The 24455-nt window shown below is 48.8% G+C and overlaps 1 protein-coding gene across 1 annotated transcript in view; it reads left to right on the top strand.

Annotated features, from left to right (window-relative positions):
- Nucleotides 1–22884, top strand: part of SREBF2 (sterol regulatory element binding transcription factor 2) — a 178048-nt gene extending 155164 nt beyond the window's left edge. Inside the window, exon 19 of the mRNA XM_068252792.1 lies at nucleotides 20779–22884. Within this exon, the coding sequence (XP_068108893.1) occupies nucleotides 20779–20996 (218 nt within the window). The 3' untranslated portion in view covers nucleotides 20997–22884. The remainder of the gene's footprint in view (nucleotides 1–20778) is intronic.
- Nucleotides 22885–24455: the final 1571 nt, after the last annotated feature.

Raw genomic sequence — 24455 nt, 5'->3', positions numbered from 1 at the left:
GGCAGGTCTGTAGATACAGAAGTGGACTAGGTTACATGTGGACTCTTCTCACACTGTCACCGTATATCCTCAGTACTGTATGAAGCTGAGCAGTTCAGGACATGGGCAGGTCTGTAGATACAGTGGACTAGGTTACATGTGGACTCGTCTCACACTGTCACCGTATATCTTCAGTACCGTATGAAGCTGAGCAGTTCAGGACATGGGCAGGTCTGTAGATACAGAAGTGGACTAGGTTACATGTGGACTCGTCTCACACTGTCACCGTATATCTTCAGTACCGTATGAAGCTGAGCAGTTCAGGGCATGGGCAGGTCTGTAGATACAGAAGTGGACTAGGTTACATGTGGACTCGTCTCACACTGTCACCGTATATCCTCAGTACTGTATGAAGCTGAGCAGTTCAGGACATGGGCAGGTCTGTAGATACAGAAGTGGACTAGGTTACATGTGGACTCGTCTCACACTGTCACCGTATATCTTCAGTACCGTATGAAGCTGAGCAGTTCAGGGCATGGGCAGGTCTGTAGATACAGAAGTGGACTAGGTTACATGTGGACTCGTCTCACACTGTCACCATATATCTTCAGTACCGTATGAAGCTGAGCAGTTCAGGGCATGGGCAGGTCTGTAGATACAGAAGTGGACTAGGTTACATGTGGACTCGTCTCACACTGTCACCGTATATCCTCAGTACCGTATGAAGCTGAGCAGTTCAGGACATGGGCAGGTGTGTAGATACAGAAGTGGACTAGGTTACATGTGGACTCGTCTCACACTGTCACCGTATATCCTCAGTACCGTATGAAGCTGAGCAGTTCAGGGCATGGGCAGGTCTGTAGATACAGTGGACTAGGTTACATGTGGACTCGTCTCACACTGTCACCGTATATCTTCAGTACCGTATGAAGCTGAGCAGTTCAGGACATGGGCAGGTCTGTAGATACAGAAGTGGACTAGGTTACATGTGGACTCGTCTCACACTGTCACCGTATATCCTCAGTACCGTATGAAGCTCAGCAGTTCAGGGCATGGGCAGGTCTGTAGATACAGAAGTGGACTAGGTTACATGTGGACTCGTCTCACACTGTCACTGTATATCCTCAGTACTGTATGAAGCTGAGCATTTCAGGGCATGGGCAGGTCTGTAGATACAGTGGACTAGGTTACATGTGGACTCGTCTCACACTATCATCGTATATCTTCAGTACTGTATGAAGCTGAGCAGTTCAGGACATGGGCAGGTCTGTAGATACAGAAGTGGACTAGGTTACATGTGGACTCGTCTCACACTGTCACCGTATATCCTCAGTACCGTATGAAGCTCAGCAGTTCAGGGCATGGGCAGGTCTGTAGATACAGAAGTGGACTAGGTTACATGTGGACTCGTCTCACACTGTCACCGTATATCCTCAGTACTGTATGAAGCTGAGCAGTTCAGGACATGGGCAGGTCTGTAGATACAGAAGTGGACTAGGTTACATGTGGACTCGTCTCACACTGTCATCGTATATCCTCAGTACTGTATGAAGCTGAGCAGTTCAGGACATGGGCAGGTCTGTAGATACAGAAGTGGACTAGGTTACATGTGGACTCGTCTCACACTGTCACCGTATATCCTCAGTACTGTATGAAGCTGAGCAGTTCAGGGCATGGGCAGGTCTGTAGATACAGAAGTGGACTAGGTTACATGTGGACTCGTCTCACACTATCATCGTATATCTTCAGTACCGTATGAAGCTGAGCAGTTCAGGGCATGGGCAGGTCTGTAGATACAGAAGTGGACTAGGTTACATGTGGACTCGTCTCACACTGTCACCATATATCTTCAGTACCGTATGAAGCTGAGCAGTTCAGGACATGGGCAGGTCTGTAGATACAGAAGTGGACTAGGTTACATGTGGACTCGTCTCACACTGTCACCGTATATACTCAGTACCGTATGAAGCTCAGCAGTTCAGGACATGGGCAGGTCTGTAGATAAAGAAGTGGACTAGGTTACATGTGGACTCATCTCACACTGTCACCATATATCCTCAGTACTGTATGAAGCTGAGCAGTTCAGGGCATGGGCAGGTCTGTAGATACAGAAGTGGACTAGGTTACATGTGGACTCGTCTCACACTATCATCGTATATCTTCAGTACCGTATGAAGCTGAGCAGTTCAGGGCATGGGCAGGTCTGTAGATACAGTGGACTAGGTTACATGTGGACTCGTCTCACACTGTCACCATATATCTTCAGTACCGTATGAAGCTGAGCAGTTCAGGGCATGGGCAGGTCTGTAGATACAGAAGTGGACTAGGTTACATGTGGACTCGTCTCACACTGTCACCGTATATCTTCAGTACCGTATGAAGCTGAGCAGTTCAGGACATGGGCAGGTCTGTAGATACAGAAGTGGACTAGGTTACATGTGGACTCGTCTCACACTGTCACCATATATCTTCAGTACCGTATGAAGCTGAGCAGTTCAGGGCATGGGCAGGTCTGTGGATACAGAAGTGGACTAGGTTACATGTGGACTCGTCTCACACTGTCACCGTATATCCTCAGTACTGTATGAAGCTGAGCAGTTCAGGGCATGGGCAGGTCTGTGGATACAGAAGTGGACTAGGTTACATGTGGACTCGTCTCACACTGTCACCGTATATCTTCAGTACCGTATGAAGCTGAGCAGTTCAGGGCATGGGCAGGTCTGTAGTGGACTAGGTTACATGTGGACTCGTCTCACACTGTCACCGTATATCCTCAGTACCGTATGAAGCTGAGCAGTTCAGGGCATGGGCAGGTCTGTGGATACAGAAGTGGACTAGGTTACATGTGGACTCGTCTCACACTGTCACCGTATAGCTTCAGTACCGTATGAAGCTGAGCAGTTCAGGACATGGGCAGGTCAGTAGATACAGAAGTGGACTAGGTTACATGTGGACTAGTCTCACACTGTCACCGTATATCCTCAGTACTGTATGAAGCTGAGCAGTTCAGGGCATGGGCAGGTCTGTAGATACAGAAGTGGACTAGGTTACATGTGGACTCGTCTCACACTATCATCGTATATCTTCAGTACCGTATGAAGCTGAGCAGTTCAGGACATGGGCAGGTCTGTAGATACAGAAGTGGACTAGGTTACATGTGGACTCGTCTCACACTGTCACCATATATCCTCAGTACCGTATGAAGCTAAGCAGTTCAGGGCATGGGCAGGTCTGTAGATACAGAAGTGGACTAGGTTACATGTGGACTCGTCTCACACTGTCACCGTATATCTTCAGTACCGTATGAAGCTGAGCAGTTCAGGACATGGGCAGGTCTGTAGATACAGAAGTGGACTAGGTTACATGTGGACTCGTCTCACACTGTCACCGTATATCTTCAGTACTGTATGAAGCTGAGCAGTTCAGGACATGGACAGGTCTGTAGATACAGAAGTGGACTAGGTTACATGTGGACTCGTCTCACACTGTCACCATATATCTTCAGTACCGTATGAAGCTGAGCAGTTCAGGACATGGGCAGGTCTGTAGATACAGTGGACTAGGTTACATGTGGACTCGTCTCACACTATCATCGTATATCCTCAGTACTGTATGAAGCTGAGCAGTTCAGGACATGGGCAGGTCTGTAGATACAGTGGACTAGGTTACATGTGGACTCGTCTCACACTCACCGTATATCCTCAGTACCGTATGAAGCTGAGCAGTTCAGGACATGGGCAGGTCAGTAGATAAAGAAGTGGACTAGGTTACATGTGGACTCGTCTCACACTGTCACCGTATATCTTCAGTACTGTATGAAGCTGAGCAGTTCAGGACATGGGCAGGTCTGTAGATACAGAAGTGGACTAGGTTACATGTGGACTCGTCTCACACTGTCACCGTATATCTTCAGTACTGTATGAAGCTGAGCAGTTCAGGGCATGGGCAGGTCTGTAGATACAGAAGTGGACTAGGTTACATGTGGACTCGTCTCACACTATCATCGTATATCTTCAGTACTGTATGAAGCTGAGCAGTACAGGACATGGGCAGGTCTGTAGATACAGAAGTGGACTAGGTTACATGTGGACTCGTCTCACACTGTCACCGTATATCCTCAGTACTGTATGAAGCTGAGCAGTTCAGGGCATGGGCAGGTCTGTAGATACAGTGGACTAGGTTACATGTGGACTCGTCTCACACTGTCACCATATATCTTCAGTACCGTATGAAGCTGAGCAGTTCAGGGCATGGGCAGGTCTGTGGATACAGAAGTGGACTAGGTTACATGTGGACTCGTCTCACACTGTCACCATATATCCTCAGTACTGTATGAAGCTGAGCAGTTCAGGGCATGGGGAGGTCTGTAGATACAGAAGTGGACTAGGTTACATGTGGACTCGTCTCACACTGTCACCGTATATCTTCAGTACCGTATGAAGCTGAGCAGTTCAGGACATGGGCAGGTCTGTAGATACAGAAGTGGACTAGGTTACATGTGGACTCGTCTCACACTGTCACCATATATCTTCAGTACCGTATGAAGCTGAGCAGTTCAGGACATGGGCAGGTCTGTAGATACAGAAGTGGACTAGGTTACATGTGGACTCGTCTCTCACTGTCACCGTATATCTTCAGTACCGTATGAAGCTGAGCAGTACAGGACATGGGCAGGTCTGTAGATACAGTGGACTAGGTTACATGTGGACTCGTCTCACACTGTCACCGTATATCTTCAGTACTGTATGAAGCTCAGCAGTTCAGGGCATGGGGAGGTCTGTAGATACAGTGGACTAGGTTACATGTGGACTCGTCTCACACTGTCACCGTATATACTCAGTACTGTATGAAGCTGAGCAGTTCAGGGCATGGGCAGGTCTGTAGATACAGAAGTGGACTAGGTTACATGTGGACTCGTCTCACACTGTCACCGTATATCCTCAGTACTGTATGAAGCTGAGCAGTTCAGGGCATGGGCAGGTCTGTAGATACAGAAGTGGACTAGGTTACATGTGGACTCGTCTCACACTGTCACCGTATATACTCAGTACCGTATGAAGCTGAGCAGTTCAGGACATGGGCAGGTCTGTAGATACAGTGGACTAGGTTACATGTGGACTCGTCTCACACTGTCACCGTATATCTTCAGTACCGTATGAAGCTGAGCAGTTCAGGACATGGGCAGGTCTGTAGATACAGAAGTGGACTAGGTTACATGTGGACTCGTCTCTCACTGTCACCGTATATCTTCAGTACCGTATGAAGCTGAGCAGTTCAGGGCATGGGCAGGTCTGTAGATACAGTGGACTAGGTTACATGTAGACTCGTCTCACACTGTCACCGTATATCTTCAGTACTGTATGAAGCTCAGCAGTTCAGGGCATGGGGAGGTCTGTAGATACAGTGGACTAGGTTACATGTGGACTCGTCTCACACTGTCACCGTATATACTCAGTACTGTATGAAGCTGAGCAGTTCAGGGCATGGGCAGGTCTGTAGATACAGAAGTGGACTAGGTTACATGTGGACTCGTCTCACACTGTCACCGTATATCCTCAGTACTGTATGAAGCTGAGCAGTTCAGGACATGGGCAGGTCTGTAGATACAGTGGACTAGGTTACATGTGGACTCGTCTCACACTGTCACCGTATATACTCAGTACTGTATGAAGCTGAGCAGTTCAGGACATGGGCAGGTCTGTAGATACAGAAGTGGACTAGGTTACATGTGGACTCGTCTCACACTGTCACTGTATATCTTCAGTACCGTATGAAGCTGAGCAGTTCAGGACATGGGCAGGTCTGTAGATACAGTGGACTAGGTTACATGTGGACTCGTCTCACACTGTCACTGTATATCTTCAGTACCGTATGAAGCTCAGCAGTTCAAGGCATGGGCAGGTCTGTAGATACAGAAGTGGACTAGGTTACATGTGGACTCGTCTCACACTGTCACCGTATATCCTCAGTACTGTATGAAGCTGAGCAGTTCAGGACATGGGCAGGTCTGTAGATACAGAAGTGGACTAGGTTACATGTGGACTCGTCTCACACTATCATCGTATATCTTCAGTACCGTATGAAGCTGAGCAGTTCAGGGCATGGGCAGGTCTGTAGATACAGAAGTGGACTAGGTTACATGTGGACTCGTCTCACACTGTCACCATATATCTTCAGTACCGTATGAAGCTGAGCAGTTCAGGACATGGGCAGGTCTGTAGATACAGAAGTGGACTAGGTTACATGTGGACTCGTCTCACACTGTCACCATATATCTTCAGTACTGTATGAAGCTGAGCAGTTCAGGACATGGGCAGGTCTGTAGATACAGAAGTGGACTAGGTTACATGTGGACTCGTCTCACACTGTCACCATATATCTTCAGTACCGTATGAAGCTGAGCAGTTCAGGACATGGGCAGGTCTGTAGATACAGAAGTGGACTAGGTTACATGTGGACTCGTCTCACACTGTCACCGTATATCCTCAGTACTGTATGAAGCTGAGCAGTTCAGGGCATGGGCAGGTCTGTAGATACAGTGGACTAGGTTACATGTGGACTCGTCTCACACTATCATCGTATATCTTCAGTACTGTATGAAGCTGAGCAGTTCAGGGCATGGGCAGGTCTGTAGATACAGAAGTGGACTAGGTTACATGTGGACTCGTCTCACACTGTCACCGTATATCTTCAGTACCGTATGAAGCTGAGCAGTTCAGGACATGGGCAGGTCTGTAGATACAGAAGTGGACTAGGTTACATGTGGACTCGTCTCACACTGTCACCGTATATCTTCAGTACCGTATGAAGCTGAGCAGTTCAGGGCATGGGCAGGTCTGTAGATACAGAAGTGGACTAGGTTACATGTGGACTCGTCTCACACTGTCACCGTATATCCTCAGTACTGTATGAAGCTGAGCAGTTCAGGACATGGGTAGGTCTGTAGATACAGAAGTGGACTAGGTTACATGTGGACTCGTCTCACACTGTCACCGTATATCTTCAGTACCGTATGAAGCTGAGCAGTTCAGGGCATGGGCAGGTCTGTAGATACAGAAGTGGACTAGGTTACATGTGGACTCGTCTCACACTGTCACCGTATAGCTTCAGTACCGTATGAAGCTGAGCAGTTCAGGACATGGGCAGGTCTGTAGATACAGAAGTGGACTAGGTTACATGTGGACTCGTCTCACACTGTCACCGTATATCTTCAGTACCGTATGAAGCTGAGCAGTTCAGGACATGGGCAGGTCTGTAGATACAGAAGTGGACTAGGTTACATGTGGACTCGTCTCACACTGTCACCGTATATCTTCAGTACCGTATGAAGCTGAGCAGTTCAGGGCATGGGCAGGTCTGTAGATACAGAAGTGGACTAGGTTACATGTGGACTCGTCTCACACTGTCACCGTATATCCTCAGTACTGTATGAAGCTGAGCAGTTCAGGACATGGGTAGGTCTGTAGATACAGAAGTGGACTAGGTTACATGTGGACTCGTCTCACACTGTCACCGTATATCTTCAGTACCGTATGAAGCTGAGCAGTTCAGGGCATGGGCAGGTCTGTAGATACAGAAGTGGACTAGGTTACATGTGGACTCGTCTCACACTGTCACCGTATATCTTCAGTACCGTATGAAGCTCAGCAGTTCAGGACATGGGCAGGTCTGTAGATACAGAAGTGGACTAGGTTACATGTGGACTCGTCTCACACTGTCACCATATATCTTCAGTACCGTATGAAGCTGAGCAGTTCAGGGCATGGGCAGGTCTGTAGATACAGAAGTGGACTAGGTTACATGTGGACTCGTCTCTCACTGTCACCGTATATCTTCAGTACCGTATGAAGCTGAGCAGTTCAGGGCATGGGCAGGTCTGTAGATACAGAAGTGGACTAGGTTACATGTGGACTCGGTTACATGTGGACTCGTCTCACACTGTCACCGTATATCTTCAGTACCGTATGAAGCTGAGCAGTTCAGGACATGGGCAGGTCTGTAGATACAGTGGACTAGGTTACATGTGGACTCGTCTCACACTGTCACCGTATATCTTCAGTACCGTATGAAGCTGAGCAGTTCAGGACATGGGCAGGTCTGTAGATACAGAAGTGGACTAGGTTACATGTGGACTCGTCTCACACTGTCACCGTATATCCTCAGTACCGTATGAAGCTCAGCAGTTCAGGGCATGGGCAGGTCTGTAGATACAGAAGTGGACTAGGTTACATGTGGACTCGTCTCACACTGTCACCGTATATCCTCAGTACTGTATGAAGCTGAGCAGTTCAGGACATGGGCAGGTCTGTAGATACAGAAGTGGACTAGGTTACATGTGGACTCGTCTCACACTGTCATCGTATATCCTCAGTACTGTATGAAGCTGAGCAGTTCAGGACATGGGCAGGTCTGTAGATACAGAAGTGGACTAGGTTACATGTGGACTCGTCTCACACTGTCACCGTATATCCTCAGTACTGTATGAAGCTGAGCAGTTCAGGGCATGGGCAGGTCTGTAGATACAGAAGTGGACTAGGTTACATGTGGACTCGTCTCACACTATCATCGTATATCTTCAGTACCGTATGAAGCTGAGCAGTTCAGGGCATGGGCAGGTCTGTAGATACAGAAGTGGACTAGGTTACATGTGGACTCGTCTCACACTGTCACCATATATCTTCAGTACCGTATGAAGCTGAGCAGTTCAGGACATGGGCAGGTCTGTAGATACAGAAGTGGACTAGGTTACATGTGGACTCGTCTCACACTGTCACCGTATATACTCAGTACCGTATGAAGCTCAGCAGTTCAGGACATGGGCAGGTCTGTAGATACAGAAGTGGACTAGGTTACATGTGGACTCATCTCACACTGTCACCATATATCCTCAGTACTGTATGAAGCTGAGCAGTTCAGGGCATGGGCAGGTCTGTAGATACAGAAGTGGACTAGGTTACATGTGGACTCGTCTCACACTATCATCGTATATCTTCAGTACCGTATGAAGCTGAGCAGTTCAGGGCATGGGCAGGTCTGTAGATACAGTGGACTAGGTTACATGTGGACTCGTCTCACACTGTCACCATATATCTTCAGTACCGTATGAAGCTGAGCAGTTCAGGGCATGGGCAGGTCTGTAGATACAGAAGTGGACTAGGTTACATGTGGACTCGTCTCACACTGTCACCGTATATCTTCAGTACCGTATGAAGCTGAGCAGTTCAGGACATGGGCAGGTCTGTAGATACAGAAGTGGACTAGGTTACATGTGGACTCGTCTCACACTGTCACCATATATCTTCAGTACCGTATGAAGCTGAGCAGTTCAGGGCATGGGCAGGTCTGTGGATACAGAAGTGGACTAGGTTACATGTGGACTCGTCTCACACTGTCACCGTATATCCTCAGTACTGTATGAAGCTGAGCAGTTCAGGGCATGGGCAGGTCTGTGGATACAGAAGTGGACTAGGTTACATGTGGACTCGTCTCACACTGTCACCGTATATCTTCAGTACTGTATGAAGCTGAGCAGTTCAGGGCATTGGCAGGTCTGTAGATACAGAAGTGGACTAGGTTACATGTGGACTCGTCTCACACTATCATCGTATATCTTCAGTACCGTATGAAGCTGAGCAGTTCAGGACATGGGCAGGTCTGTAGATACAGAAGTGGACTAGGTTACATGTGGACTCGTCTCACACTGTCACCGTATATCTTCAGTACCGTATGAAGCTGAGCAGTTCAGGGCATGGGCAGGTCTGTAGATACAGTGGACTAGGTTACATGTGGACTCGTCTCACACTGTCACCCACCGTATATCCTCAGTACCGTATGAAGCTGAGCAGTTCAGGGCATGGGCAGGTCTGTGGATACAGAAGTGGACTAGGTTACATGTGGACTCGTCTCACACTGTCACCGTATATCCTCAGTACCGTATGAAGCTGAGCAGTTCAGGGCATGGGCAGGTCTGTGGATACAGAAGTGGACTAGGTTACATGTGGACTCGTCTCACACTGTCACCGTATATCTTCAGTACCGTATGAAGCTGAGCAGTTCAGGACATGGGCAGGTCAGTAGATACAGAAGTGGACTAGGTTACATGTGGACTAGTCTCACACTGTCACCGTATATCCTCAGTACTGTATGAAGCTGAGCAGTTCAGGGCATGGGCAGGTCTGTAGATACAGAAGTGGACTAGGTTACATGTGGACTCGTCTCACACTATCATCGTATATCTTCAGTACCGTATGAAGCTGAGCAGTTCAGGACATGGGCAGGTCTGTAGATACAGAAGTGGACTAGGTTACATGTGGACTCGTCTCACACTGTCACCATATATCCTCAGTACCGTATGAAGCTAAGCAGTTCAGGGCATGGGCAGGTCTGTAGATACAGAAGTGGACTAGGTTACATGTGGACTCGTCTCACACTGTCACTGTATATCTTCAGTACCGTATGAAGCTGAGCAGTTCAGGACATGGGCAGGTCTGTAGATACAGAAGTGGACTAGGTTACATGTGGACTCGTCTCACACTGTCACCGTATATCTTCAGTACCGTATGAAGCTGAGCAGTTCAGGACATGGGCAGGTCTGTAGATACAGAAGTGGACTAGGTTACATGTGGACTAGTCTCACACTGTCACCGTATATCTTCAGTACCGTATGAAGCTGAGCAGTTCAGGGCATGGGCAGGTCTGTAGATACAGAAGTGGACTAGGTTACATGTGGACTCTTCTCACACTGTCACTGTATATCCTCAGTACCGTATGAAGCTGAGCAGTTCAGGACATGGGCAGGTCTGTAGATACAGAAGTGGACTAGGTTACATGTGGACTCGTCTCACACTGTCACCATATATCTTCAGTACCGTATGAAGCTGAGCAGTTCAGGACATGGGCAGGTCTGTAGATAGAGAAGTGGACTAGGTTACATGTGGACTCGTCTCTCACTGTCACCGTATATCTTCAGTACCGTATGAAGCTGAGCAGTTCAGGGCATGGGCAGGTCTGTAGATACAGAAGTGGACTAGGTTACATGTGGACTCGTCTCTCACTGTCACCGTATATCTTCAGTACCGTATGAAGCTGAGCAGTTCAGGACATGGGCAGGTCTGTAGATACAGAAGTGGACTAGGTTACATGTGGACTCGTCTCACACTGTCACTGTATATCTTCAGTACCGTATGAAGCTGAGCAGTTCAGGACATGGGCAGGTCTGTAGATACAGAAGTGGACTAGGTTACATGTGGACTCGTCTCACACTGTCACTGTATATCTTCAGTACCGTATGAAGCTCAGCAGTTCAGGGCATGGGCAGGTCTGTAGATACAGAAGTGGACTAGGTTACATGTGGACTCGTCTCACACTGTCACTGTATATCCTCAGTACTGTATGAAGCTGAGCAGTTCAGGGCATGGGCAGGTCTGTAGATACAGTGGACTAGGTTACATGTGGACTCGTCTCACACTATCATCGTATATCTTCAGTACTGTATGAAGCTGAGCAGTTCAGGGCATGGGCAGGTCTGTAGATACAGAAGTGGACTAGGTTACATGTGGACTCGTCTCACACTGTCACCGTATATCCTCAGTACTGTATGAAGCTGAGCAGTTCAGGACATGGGCAGGTCTGTAGATACAGAAGTGGACTAGGTTACATGTGGACTCGTCTCACACTGTCATCGTATATCCTCAGTACTGTATGAAGCTGAGCAGTTCAGGACATGGGCAGGTCTGTAGATACAGAAGTGGACTAGGTTACATGTGGACTCGTCTCACACTGTCACCGTATATCCTCAGTACTGTATGAAGCTGAGCAGTTCAGGGCATGGGCATTTCTGTAGATACAGAAGTGGACTAGGTTACATGTGGACTCGTCTCACACTATCATCGTATATCTTCAGTACCGTATGAAGCTGAGCAGTTCAGGGCATGGGCAGGTCTGTAGATACAGAAGTGGACTAGGTTACATGTGGACTCGTCTCACACTGTCACCATATATCTTCAGTACCGTATGAAGCTGAGCAGTTCAGGACATGGGCAGGTCTGTAGATACAGAAGTGGACTAGGTTACATGTGGACTCGTCTCACACTATCATCGTATATCTTCAGTACCGTATGAAGCTGAGCAGTTCAGGACATGGGCAGGTCTGTAGATACAGAAGTGGACTAGGTTACATGTGGACTCGTCTCACACTGTCACCATATATCCTCAGTACCGTATGAAGCTAAGCAGTTCAGGGCATGGGCAGGTCTGTAGATACAGAAGTGGACTAGGTTACATGTGGACTCGTCTCACACTGTCACCGTATATCCTCAGTACCGTATGAAGCTGAGCAGTTCAGGACATGGGCAGGTCTGTAGATACAGAAGTGGACTAGGTTACATGTGGACTCGTCTCACACTGTCACCGTATATCTTCAGTACCGTATGAAGCTGAGCAGTTCAGGACATGGGCAGGTCTGTAGATACAGAAGTGGACTAGGTTACATGTGGACTAGTCTCACACTGTCACCGTATATCTTCAGTACCGTATGAAGCTGAGCAGTTCAGGGCATGGGCAGGTCTGTAGATACAGAAGTGGACTAGGTTACATGTGGACTCTTCTCACACTGTCACTGTATATCTTCAGTACCGTATGAAGCTCAGCAGTTCAGGACATGGGCAGGTCTGTAGATACAGAAGTGGACTAGGTTACATGTGGACTCATCTCACACTGTCACCATATATCCTCAGTACCGTATGAAGCTGAGCAGTTCAGGACATGGGCAGGTCTGTAGATACAGAAGTGGACTAGGTTACATGTGGACTCGTCTCACACTGTCACCATATATCTTCAGTACCGTATGAAGCTGAGCAGTTCAGGACATGGGCAGGTCTGTAGATACAGAAGTGGACTAGGTTACATGTGGACTCGTCTCTCACTGTCACCGTATATCTTCAGTACCGTATGAAGCTGAGCAGTTCAGGGCATGGGCAGGTCTGTAGATACAGAAGTGGACTAGGTTACATGTGGACTCGTCTCACACTGTCACCGTATATCCTCAGTACCGTATGAAGCTGAGCAGTTCAGGACATGGGCAGGTCTGTAGATACAGAAGTGGACTAGGTTACATGTGGACTCGTCTCACACTGTCACTGTATATCTTCAGTACCGTATGAAGCTCAGCAGTTCAGGGCATGGGCAGGTCTGTAGATACAGAAGTGGACTAGGTTACATGTGGACTCGTCTCACACTGTCACTGTATATCCTCAGTACTGTATGAAGCTGAGCAGTTCAGGGCATGGGCAGGTCTGTAGATACAGTGGACTAGGTTACATGTGGACTCGTCTCACACTATCATCGTATATCTTCAGTACTGTATGAAGCTGAGCAGTTCAGGACATGGGCAGGTCTGTAGATACAGAAGTGGACTAGGTTACATGTGGACTCGTCTCACACTATCATCGTATATCTTCAGTACCGTATGAAGCTGAGCAGTTCAGGGCATGGGCAGGTCTGTAGATACAGAAGTGGACTAGGTTACATGTGGACTCGTCTCACACTGTCATCGTATATCCTCAGTACTGTATGAAGCTGAGCAGTTCAGGACATGGGCAGGTCTGTAGATACAGAAGTGGACTAGGTTACATGTGGACTCGTCTCACACTGTCACCGTATATCCTCAGTACTGTATGAAGCTGAGCAGTTCAGGGCATGGGCAGGTCTGTAGATACAGAAGTGGACTAGGTTACATGTGGACTCGTCTCACACTATCATCGTATATCTTCAGTACCGTATGAAGCTGAGCAGTTCAGGGCATGGGCAGGTCTGTAGATACAGAAGTGGACTAGGTTACATGTGGACTCGTCTCACACTGTCACCATATATCTTCAGTACCGTATGAAGCTGAGCAGTTCAGGACATGGGCAGGTCTGTAGATACAGAAGTGGACTAGGTTACATGTGGACTCGTCTCACACTGTCACCGTATATCCTCAGTACTGTATGAAGCTGAGCAGTTCAGGGCATGGGCAGGTCTGTAGATACAGAAGTGGACTAGGTTACATGTGGACTCGTCTCACACTGTCACCGTATATCCTCAGTACTGTATGAAGCTGAGCAGTTCAGGACATGGGCAGGTCTGTAGATACAGTGGACTAGGTTACATGTGGACTCGTCTCACACTGTCACCATATATCCTCAGTACTGTATGAAGCTCAGCAGTTCAGGACATGGGCAGGTCTGTAGATAAAGAAGTGGACTAGGTTACATGTGGACTCGTCTCACACTGTCACCATATATCTTCAGTACCGTATGAAGCTGAGCAGTTCAGGACATGGGCAGGTCTGTAGATACAGAAGTGGACTAGGTTACATGTGGACTCGTCTCACACTGTCACCATATATCCTCAGTACTGTATGAAGCTGAGCAGTTCAGGACATGGACAGGTCTGTAGATACAGTGGACTAGGTTACATGTGGACTCGTCTCACACTGTCACCGTATATCTTCAGTACCGTATGAAGCTGAGCAGTTCAGGGCATGGGCAGGTCTGTAGATACAGAAGTGGACTAGGTTACATGTGGACTCGTCTCACACTATCATCGTATATCTTCAGTACCGTATGAAGCTGAGCAGTTCAGGGCATGGGCAGGTCTGTAGATACAGTGGACTAGGTTACATGTGGACTCGTCTCACACTGTCACCGTATATCTTCAGTACCGTATGAAGCTGAGCAGTTCAGGGCATGGGCAGGTCTGTAGATACAGAAGTGGACTAGGTTACATGTGGACTCGTCTCACACTGTCACCGTATATCTTCAGTACTGTATGAAGCTGAGCAGTTCAGGGCATGGGCAGGTCTGTAGATACAGAAGTGGACTAGGTTACATGTGGACTCGTCTCACACTGTCACCGTATATCTTCAGTACTGTATGAAGCTGAGCAGTTCAGGACATGGGCAGGTCTGTAGATACAGAAGTGGACTAGGTTACATGTGGACTCGTCTCACACTATCATCGTATATCTTCAGTACCGTATGAAGCTGAGCAGTTCAGGGCATGGGCAGGTCTGTAGATACAGTGGACTAGGTTACATGTGGACTCGTCTCACACTGTCACCATATATCTTCAGTACCGTATGAAGCTGAGCAGTTCAGGGCATGGGCAGGTCTGTAGATACAGAAGTGGACTAGGTTACATGTGGACTCGTCTCACACTGTCACCGTATATCTTCAGTACCGTATGAAGCTGAGCAGTTCAGGACATGGGCAGGTCTGTAGATACAGAAGTGGACTAGGTTACATGTGGACTCGTCTCACACTGTCACCATATATCTTCAGTACCGTATGAAGCTGAGCAGTTCAGGGCATGGGCAGGTCTGTGGATACAGAAGTGGACTAGGTTACATGTGGACTCGTCTCACACTGTCACCGTATATCCTCAGTACTGTATGAAGCTGAGCAGTTCAGGGCATGGGCAGGTCTGTGGATACAGAAGTGGACTAGGTTACATGTGGACTCGTCTCACACTGTCACCGTATATCTTCAGTACTGTATGAAGCTGAGCAGTTCAGGGCATGGGCAGGTCTGTAGATACAGAAGTGGACTAGGTTACATGTGGACTCGTCTCACACTATCATCGTATATCTTCAGTACCGTATGAAGCTGAGCAGTTCAGGACATGGGCAGGTCTGTAGATACAGAAGTGGACTAGGTTACATGTGGACTCGTCTCACACTGTCACCGTATATCTTCAGTACCGTATGAAGCTGAGCAGTTCAGGGCATGGGCAGGTCTGTAGATACAGTGGACTAGGTTACATGTGGACTCGTCTCACACTGTCACCGTATATCCTCAGTACCGTATGAAGCTGAGCAGTTCAGGGCATGGGCAGGTCTGTGGATACAGAAGTGGACTAGGTTACATGTGGACTCGTCTCACACTGTCACCGTATATCCTCAGTACCGTATGAAGCTGAGCAGTTCAGGGCATGGGCAGGTCTGTGGATACAGAAGTGGACTAGGTTACATGTGGACTCGTCTCACACTGTCACCGTATATCCTCAGTACTGTATGAAGCTGAGCAGTTCAGGACATGGGCAGGTCTGTAGATACAGAAGTGGACTAGGTTACATGTGGACTCGTCTCACACTGTCACAGTATATCTTCAGTACCGTATGAAGCTGAGCAGTTCAGGACATGGGCAGGTCAGTAGATACAGAAGTGGACTAGGTTACATGTGGACTAGTCTCACACTGTCACCGTATATCCTCAGTACTGTATGAAGCTGAGCAGTTCAGGGCATGGGCAGGTCTGTAGATACAGAAGTGGACTAGGTTACATGTGGACTCGTCTCACACTATCATCGTATATCTTCAGTACCGTATGAAGCTGAGCAGTTCAGGACATGGGCAGGTCTGTAGATACAGAAGTGGACTAGGTTACATGTGGACTCGTCTCACACTGTCACCATATATCCTCAGTACCGTATGAAGCTAAGCAGTTCAGGGCATGGGCAGGTCTGTAGATACAGAAGTGGACTAGGTTACATGTGGACTCGTCTCACACTGTCACCGTATATCTTCAGTACCGTATGAAGCTGAGCAGTTCAGGGCATGGGCAGGTCAGTAGATACAGAAGTGGACTAGGTTACATGTGGACTCGTCTCACGCTGTCACTGTATATCCTCAGTACTGTATGAAGCTGAGCAGTTCAGGACATGGGCAGGTCTGTAGATACAGTGGACTAGGTTACATGTGGACTCGTCTCACACTGTCACCGTATATCCTCAGTACTGTATGAAGCTGAGCAGTTCAGGACATGGGCAGGTCTGTAGATACAGAAGTGGACTAGGTTACATGTGGACTCGTCTCACACTGTCACCGTATATCTTCAGTACCGTATGAAGCTGAGCAGTTCAGGACATGGGCAGGTCTGTAGATACAGTGGACTAGGTTACATGTGGACTCGTCTCACACTGTCACCGTATATCCTCAGTACCGTATGAAGCTGAGCAGTTCAGGACATGGACAGGTCTGTAGATACAGAAGTGGACTAGGTTACATGTGGACTCATCTCACACTGTCACCATATATCCTCAGTACTGTATGAAGCTGAGCAGTTCAGGACATGGACAGGTCTGTAGATACAGAAGTGGACTAGGTTACATGTGGACTCGTCTCACACTGTCACCATATATCCTCAGTACTGTATGAAGCTGAGCAGTTCAGGACATGGACAGGTCTGTAGATACAGAAGTGGACTAGGTTACATGTGGACTCGTCTCACACTGTCACCATATATCCTCAGTACCGTATGAAGCTGAGCAGTTCAGGACATGGACAGGTCTGTAGATACAGAAGTGGACTAGGTTACATGTGGACTCGTCTCACACTGTCACCATATATCCTCAGTACTGTATGAAGCTGAGCAGTTCAGGACATGGGCAGGTCTGTAGATACAGTGGACTAGGTTACATGTGGACTCGTCTCACACTGTCACCATATATCCTCAGTACCGTATGAAGCTGAGCAGTTCAGGACATGGGCAGGTCTGTAGATACAGAAGTGGACTAGGTTACATGTGGACTCGTCTCACACTGTCACCATATATCCTCAGTACTGTATGAAGCTGAGCAGTTCAGGGCATGGGCAGGTCTGTAGATACAGAAGTGGACTAGGTTACATGTGGACTCGTCTCACACTGTCACCGTATATCTTCAGTACCGTATGAAGCTGAGCAGTTCAGGGCATGGGCAGGTCTGTAGATGCAGAAGTGGACTAGGTTACATGTGGACTCGTCTCACACTATCATCGTATATCCTCAGTACCGTATGAAGCTGAGCAGTTCAGGGCATGGGCAGGTCTGTAGATACAGAAGTGGACTAGGTTACATGTGGACTCGTCTCACACTGTCACCGTATATCCTCAGTACTGTATGAAGCTGAGCAGTTCAGGGCATGGGCTGGTCTGTAGATACAGAAGTGGACTAGGTTACATGTGGACTCGTCTCACACTGTCACCGTATATCCTCAGTACTGTATGAAGCTGAGCAGTTCAGGGCATGGGCTGGTCTGTAGATACAGAAGTGGACTAGGTTACACGTGGACTCGTCTCACACTGTCACCGTATATCCTCAGTACTGTATGAAGCTGGGCAGGTCTGTAGATACAGTGGACTAGGTTACATGTGGACTCGTTTCACACTCTCACCGTATATCTTCAGTACCATATGAAGCTGAGCAGTTCAAGACATGGGCAGGTCAGTAGATACAGAAGTGGACTAGGTTACATGTGGACTCGTTTCACACTGTCACCGTATATCTTCAGTACCGTATGAAGATGAGCAGTTCAGGACATGGGCCGGTCAGTAGATACAGTGGACTAGGTTACATGTGGACTCGTCTCACACTGTCACCGTATATCCTCAGTACTGTATGAAGCTGAGCAGTACAGGACATGGGCAGGTCTGTAGATACAGAAGTGGACTAGGTTACATGTGGACTCGTCTCACACTGTCACTGTATATCTTCAGTACCGTATGAAGCTGAGCAGTTCAGGGCATGGGCAGGTCTGTAGATACAGAAGTGGACTAGGTTACATGTGGACTCGTCTCACACTGTCACCGTATATCCTCAGTACTGTATGAAGCTGAGCAGTTCAGGGCATGGGCAGGTCTGTAGATACAGAAGTGGACTAGGTTACATGTGGACTCGTCTCACACTGTCACCGTATATCCTCAGTACTGTATGAAGCTGAGCAGTTCAGGACATGGGCAGGTCTGTAGATACAGAAGTGGACTCGTCTCACACTGTCACTGTATATCTTCAGTACCGTATGAAGCTGAGCAGTTCAGGACATGGGCAGGTCTGTAGATACAGTGGACTAGGTTACATGTGGACTCGTCTCACACTGTCACCGTATATACTCAGTACTGTATGAAGCTGAGCAGTTCAGGACATGGGCAGGTCTGTAGATACAGTGGACTAGGGTACATGTGGACTCGTCTCACACGGTCACCGTATATCTTCAGTACCGTATGAAGCTGAGCAGTTCAGGGCATGGGCAGGTCTGTAGATACAGTGGACTAGGTTACATGTGGACTCATCTCACACTGTCACCGTATATCCTCAGTACTGTATGAAGCTGAGCAGTTCAGGGCATGGGCAGGTCTGTAGATACAGTGGACTAGGTTACATGTGGACTCGTCTCACACTGTCACCGTATATACTCAGTACTGTATGAAGCTGAGCAGTTCAGGACATGGGCAGGTCTGTAGATACAGTGGACTAGGTTACATGTGGACTCGTCTCACACTGTCACCGTATATCCTCAGTACCGTATGAAGCTGAGCAGTTCAGGGCATGGGCAGGTCTGTAGATACAGAAGTGGACTAGGTTACATGTGGACTCGTCTCACACTGTCATCGTATATCTTCAGTACCGTATGAAGCTGAGCAGTTCAGGACATGGACAGGTCTGTAGATACAGTGGACTAGGTTACATGTGGACTCGTCTCACACTGTCACCATATATCCTCAGTACCGTATGAAGCTGAGCAGTTCAGGGCATGGGCAGGTCTGTAGATGCAGAAGTGGACTAGGTTACATGTGGACTCGTCTCACACTATCATCGTATATCCTCAGTACTGTATGAAGCTGAGCAGTTCAGGGCATGGGCAGGTCTGTAGATACAGAAGTGGACTAGGTTACATGTGGACTCGTCTCACACTATCATCGTATATCTTCAGTACCGTATGAAGCTGAGCAGTTCAGGGCATGGGCAGGTCTGTAGATACAGAAGTGGACTAGGTTACATGTGGACTCGTCTCACACTATCATCGTATATCCTCAGTACTGTATGAAGCTGAGCAGTTCAGGGCATGGGCAGGTCTGTAGATACAGTGGACTAGGTTACATGTGGACTCGTCTCACACTGTCACCATATATCCTCAGTACCGTATGAAGCTGAGCAGTTCAGGGCATGGGCAGGTCTGTAGATGCAGAAGTGGACTAGGTTACATGTGGACTCGTCTCACACTATCATCGTATATCCTCAGTACTGTATGAAGCTGAGCAGTTCAGGGCATGGGCAGGTCTGTAGATACAGAAGTGGACTAGGTTACATGTGGACTCGTCTCACACTATCATCGTATATCTTCAGTACCGTATGAAGCTGAGCAGTTCAGGGCATGGGCAGGTCTGTAGATACAGAAGTGGACTAGGTTACATGTGGACTCGTCTCACACTATCATCGTATATCCTCAGTACTGTATGAAGCTGAGCAGTTCAGGACATGGGCAGGTCTGTAGATACAGAAGTGGACTAGGTTACATGTGGACTCGTCTCACACTGTCACCGTATATCCTCAGTACCGTATGAAGCTGAGCAGTTCAGGGGGCAGGTCTGTAGATACAGAAGTGGACTAGGTTACATGTGGACTCGTCTCACACTGTCACTGTATATCTTCAGTACCGTATGAAGCTGAGCAGTTCAGGACATGGGCAGGTCTGTAGATACAGTGGACTAGGTTACATGTGGACTCGTCTCACACTGTCATCGTATATCTTCAGTACCGTATGAAGCTGAGCAGTTCAGGACATGGACAGGTCTGTAGATACAGTGGACTAGGTTACATGTGGACTCGTCTCACACTGTCACCGTATATCTTCAGTACCGTATGAAGCTGAGCAGTTCAGGGCATGGGCAGGTCTGTAGATACAGTGGACTAGGTTACATGTGGACTCGTCTCACACTGTCACCGTATATCTTCAGTACCGTATGAAGCTGAGCAGTGGTTTATAATCTGTCTTTTTCTCTCCTGCAGGTGATCTGGACTCCTTACCTGGTCAGAGGGAGCGCGCAGCGGCCATCTTGTTGGCCTGCCGTCACCTGCCCCTCTCATTTCTCTCCTCTCCGGGGCAGAGGGCTGTCATGCTGGCGGAAGCAGCACGGACTTTAGAGAAAGTGGGTGATAGGCGTTCTTATCTGGACTGTCAGCAGATGATAGTGAAGATCAGTGGGGGCACAGCCATGGCCTCCTGAGGTCTTCTGTTTGGCTTCATCTCTCCATCATCTTCCAGGAATAAAGCTGTTTTGTGATGTCCTTTGAATGCGTCTGAAGAATGGAAGCTGCGGATGTTTTCCTGATGTCACTGCAAGGCTCTATCATCACTGGAGTAAAAAGGGACAAGATTTTGTACTTTTAGGCATGCAGTTCCCAATACTTTCCAGGTTTTATACAAAGGCCCTTTATATTTATTTTTTTTTCTCAGATAACGCTCTTTCAATGCTACAATTGGGACCAGCTTTTATTTATGTGGTTTAGGGAGAATGTTTAATTTCTTGGAGGTCTGCTAGTGGTACAAGGTGGTGAGTCCTTCTCCAAGAGAACACAGGTTTTCTGCTAGTGGTACAAGGTGGTGAGTCCTTCTCCAAGAGAACACAGGTTTTCTGCTAGTGATCTGAGGTGGCGAGTCCTTCTCCAGCAGAACACAGGTCTTCTGCTGGAGGAGGACACTGAAAACTAGCAGAACACAGGTCTTCTGCTGGTGGTCCAAGGTGATCAGTGTCCTCCAGCAGAACACAGGTCTTCTTCTGCTAGTGGTACGAGGTGGCGAGTCCTTCTCCAGGAGAACACAGGTCTTCTGCTAGTGGTCCGAGGTGGTCAGTGTCCTCCAGCCGAACACAGGTCTGCTAGTGGTCCGAGGTGGTGAGTCCTTCTCCAGCAGAACACAGGTCTTCTGCTAGTGGTCCGAGGTGGTCAGTGTCCTCCTCCAGCAGAACACAGGTCTTCTGCTAGTGGTCCGAGGTGGTCTGTGTCCTTCTCCAGTAGAACACAGGTCTTCTACCAGAACTCTCTGTTCTTTATTCACACGCCTGAAGTGTCAACAGTCTTATTATTCCCCACAAGGGGCTTGATTCACAAAGCCGTGCTAAACAGTTAGCACGTGAAGTGCCATTCGCGGACTTTTGCGCGCGCAAAATGCCGCGAATCGCGCGTTTGCGGACTTTTGCGCGCAAAAGTCCGCGAACGGCACTTCACGTTAGCACGGCTTTGTGAATCAAGCCCAAGGCGATCTTTAGAGTCTCTAAAATGTAAAAGGCAGGGATGTCGGTACAAATATGGTCATTCGAAGCTCGCATACAGTATTCACAACAATTCCCGGTTCCTAAGGGGGCGTCGGCATATGGTGATGAGGATAGTCACTGTGTATCACCTTCTGCTGAGTGGAGCGTCTGAGGGGGCGTGTCTATGGTGATGCTGAGTGGTGCATCTGAGGAGGCGTGTCGTTTTATGGTGATGAGGATAGTCAGTGTGTATCACCTTCCACTGAGTGGTGTGTCTGAGGGGGCGTGTCAATCTATAAAGGGATTCTACTGCATAAGTTCCATCCTTCAGTATATTGCCCCATGGCTTGTTAAAAACTACTTGAAGAGTCTGCAATGCAAGGTACCGCTGTCGGGATTGGTGGGTGGTCGGGTTAATCACACACCCACTGGCCCAAAACTCATCAACAGAAACCACCCCCTCACCCAACCTTGGCAACGGAAATTCTTCTGTGTCCACCCCCATCTGTTATGCCTTGGTCCGCCCCATCTCATAAGCCATGGCCTAATTGGGGCTGAGCAGGGGCGGGCTGTGACAACACAGGTTGGGATGGCCACATGACTTTGGAAAACTTGAGAAAAATGGCCTCAATGGTCTTACTCCACCCCCTTTCTCAGCATGGCCACTGTGTCTGTGGGGGAGTCTGTGCTGACTGGGGTAGGACCTGTCACCACCCATACTTTGTCCCCAATCAACTCCTCTTTAGTGAACCAGAATATTGAAATGTATTTTGTCATGAGTAGACCTGTGTCTGCTTCTTCCTTTTATTAACCTCACCGCTGTAAATTACATTTTGTTTCATTAAAACGTGGCTTGCTGAGAGTCCTATATATTTCCTCTGTCTCCACATCCACATTCCTGGTGGTCTCTCTGATCATTGAGAGATGATGATTCCTAGTATGTCACAGAGTTACAAGATCCAGTACAAAGAAGAAGGAAATTCTGCTGTATGTCTGAGAAATAAAGATACTCAGAAAGGCAGCTTGTGACAATTCACAACCACCATTAGAGCCGGCAAGGAGAAGACCTCCCCCACTTCGGTTCTGCAGTCACTCGGGTTCTCCGGCTACTTTGATTCCCCAGGCACTCGGGTACTTTGGTTCCCCAGGCACTCGGGTACTTTGGTTCCCCAGGCACTCGGGTACTTTGGTTCCCCAGGCACTCGGGTACTTTGGTTCCCCAGGCACTCGGGTACTTTGGTTCCCCAGGCACTCGGGTACTTTGGTTCCCCAGGCACTCGGGTACTTTGGTTTCCCCGGGCACTCGGGTACTTTGGTTTCCCCGGGCACTCGGGTACTTTGGTTTCCCCGGGCACTCGGGTACTTTGGTTTCCCCGGGCACTCGGGTACTTTGGTTTCCCCGGGCACTCGGGTACTTTGGTTTCCCCGGGCACTCGGGTACTTTGGTTTCCCCGGGCACTCGGGTACTTTGGTTCCCCGGGCACTCGGGTACTTTGGTTCCCCGGGCACTCGGGTACTTTGGTTCCCCGGGCACTCGGGTACTTTGGTTCCCCGGGCACTCGGGTACTTTGGTTCCCCGGGCACTCGGGTACTTTGGTTCCCCGGGCACTCGGGTACTTTGGTTCCCCGGGCACTCGGGTACTTTGGTTCCCCGGGCACTCGGGTACTTTGGTTCCCCGGGCACTCGGGTACTTTGGTTCCCCTGGCACTCGGGTACTTTGGTTCCCCTGGCACTCGGGTACTTTGGTTCCCCTGGCACTCGGGTACTTTGGTTCCCCTGGCACTCGGGTACTTTGGTTCCCCAGGCACTCGGGTACTTTGGTTCCCCAGGCACTCGGGTACTTTGGTTCCCCAGGCACTCGGGTACTTTGGTTCCCCAGGCACTCGGGTACTTTGGTTCCCCAGGCACTCGGGTACTTTGGTTCCCCAGGCACTCGGGTACTTTGGTTCCCCAGGCACTCGGGTACTTTGGTTCCCCAGGCACTCGGGTACTTTGGTTCCCCAGGCACTCGGGTACTTTGGTTCCCCAGGCACTCGGGTACTTTGGTTCCCCAGGCACTCGGGTACTTTGGTTCCCCAGGCACTCGGGTACTTTGGTTCCCCAGGCACTCGGGTACTTTGGTTCCCCAGGCACTCGGGTACTTTGGTTCCCCAGGCACTCGGGTACTTTGGTTCCCCAGGCACTCGGGTACTTTGGTTCCCCAGGCACTCGGGTACTTTGGTTCCCCAGGCACTCGGGTACTTTGGTTCCCCAGGCACTCGGGTACTTTGGTTCCCCAGGCACTCGGGTACTTTGGTTCCCCAGGCACTCGGGTACTTTGGTTCCCCAGGCACTCGGGTACTTTGGTTCCCCAGGCACTCGGGTACTTTGGTTCCCCAGGCACTCGGGTACTTTGGTTCCCCAGGCACTCGGGTACTTGTGTTCTCCAGGCA

The sequence above is a fragment of the Hyperolius riggenbachi genome, chromosome 9 (genome assembly GCF_040937935.1).
Source record: "Hyperolius riggenbachi isolate aHypRig1 chromosome 9, aHypRig1.pri, whole genome shotgun sequence".
NCBI classification, from domain to species: Eukaryota; Metazoa; Chordata; class Amphibia; order Anura; family Hyperoliidae; genus Hyperolius; species Hyperolius riggenbachi.
The sequence above is the reverse complement of the archived record's forward strand: the minus strand, read 5'-3'. Positions and strand labels throughout refer to the sequence as shown.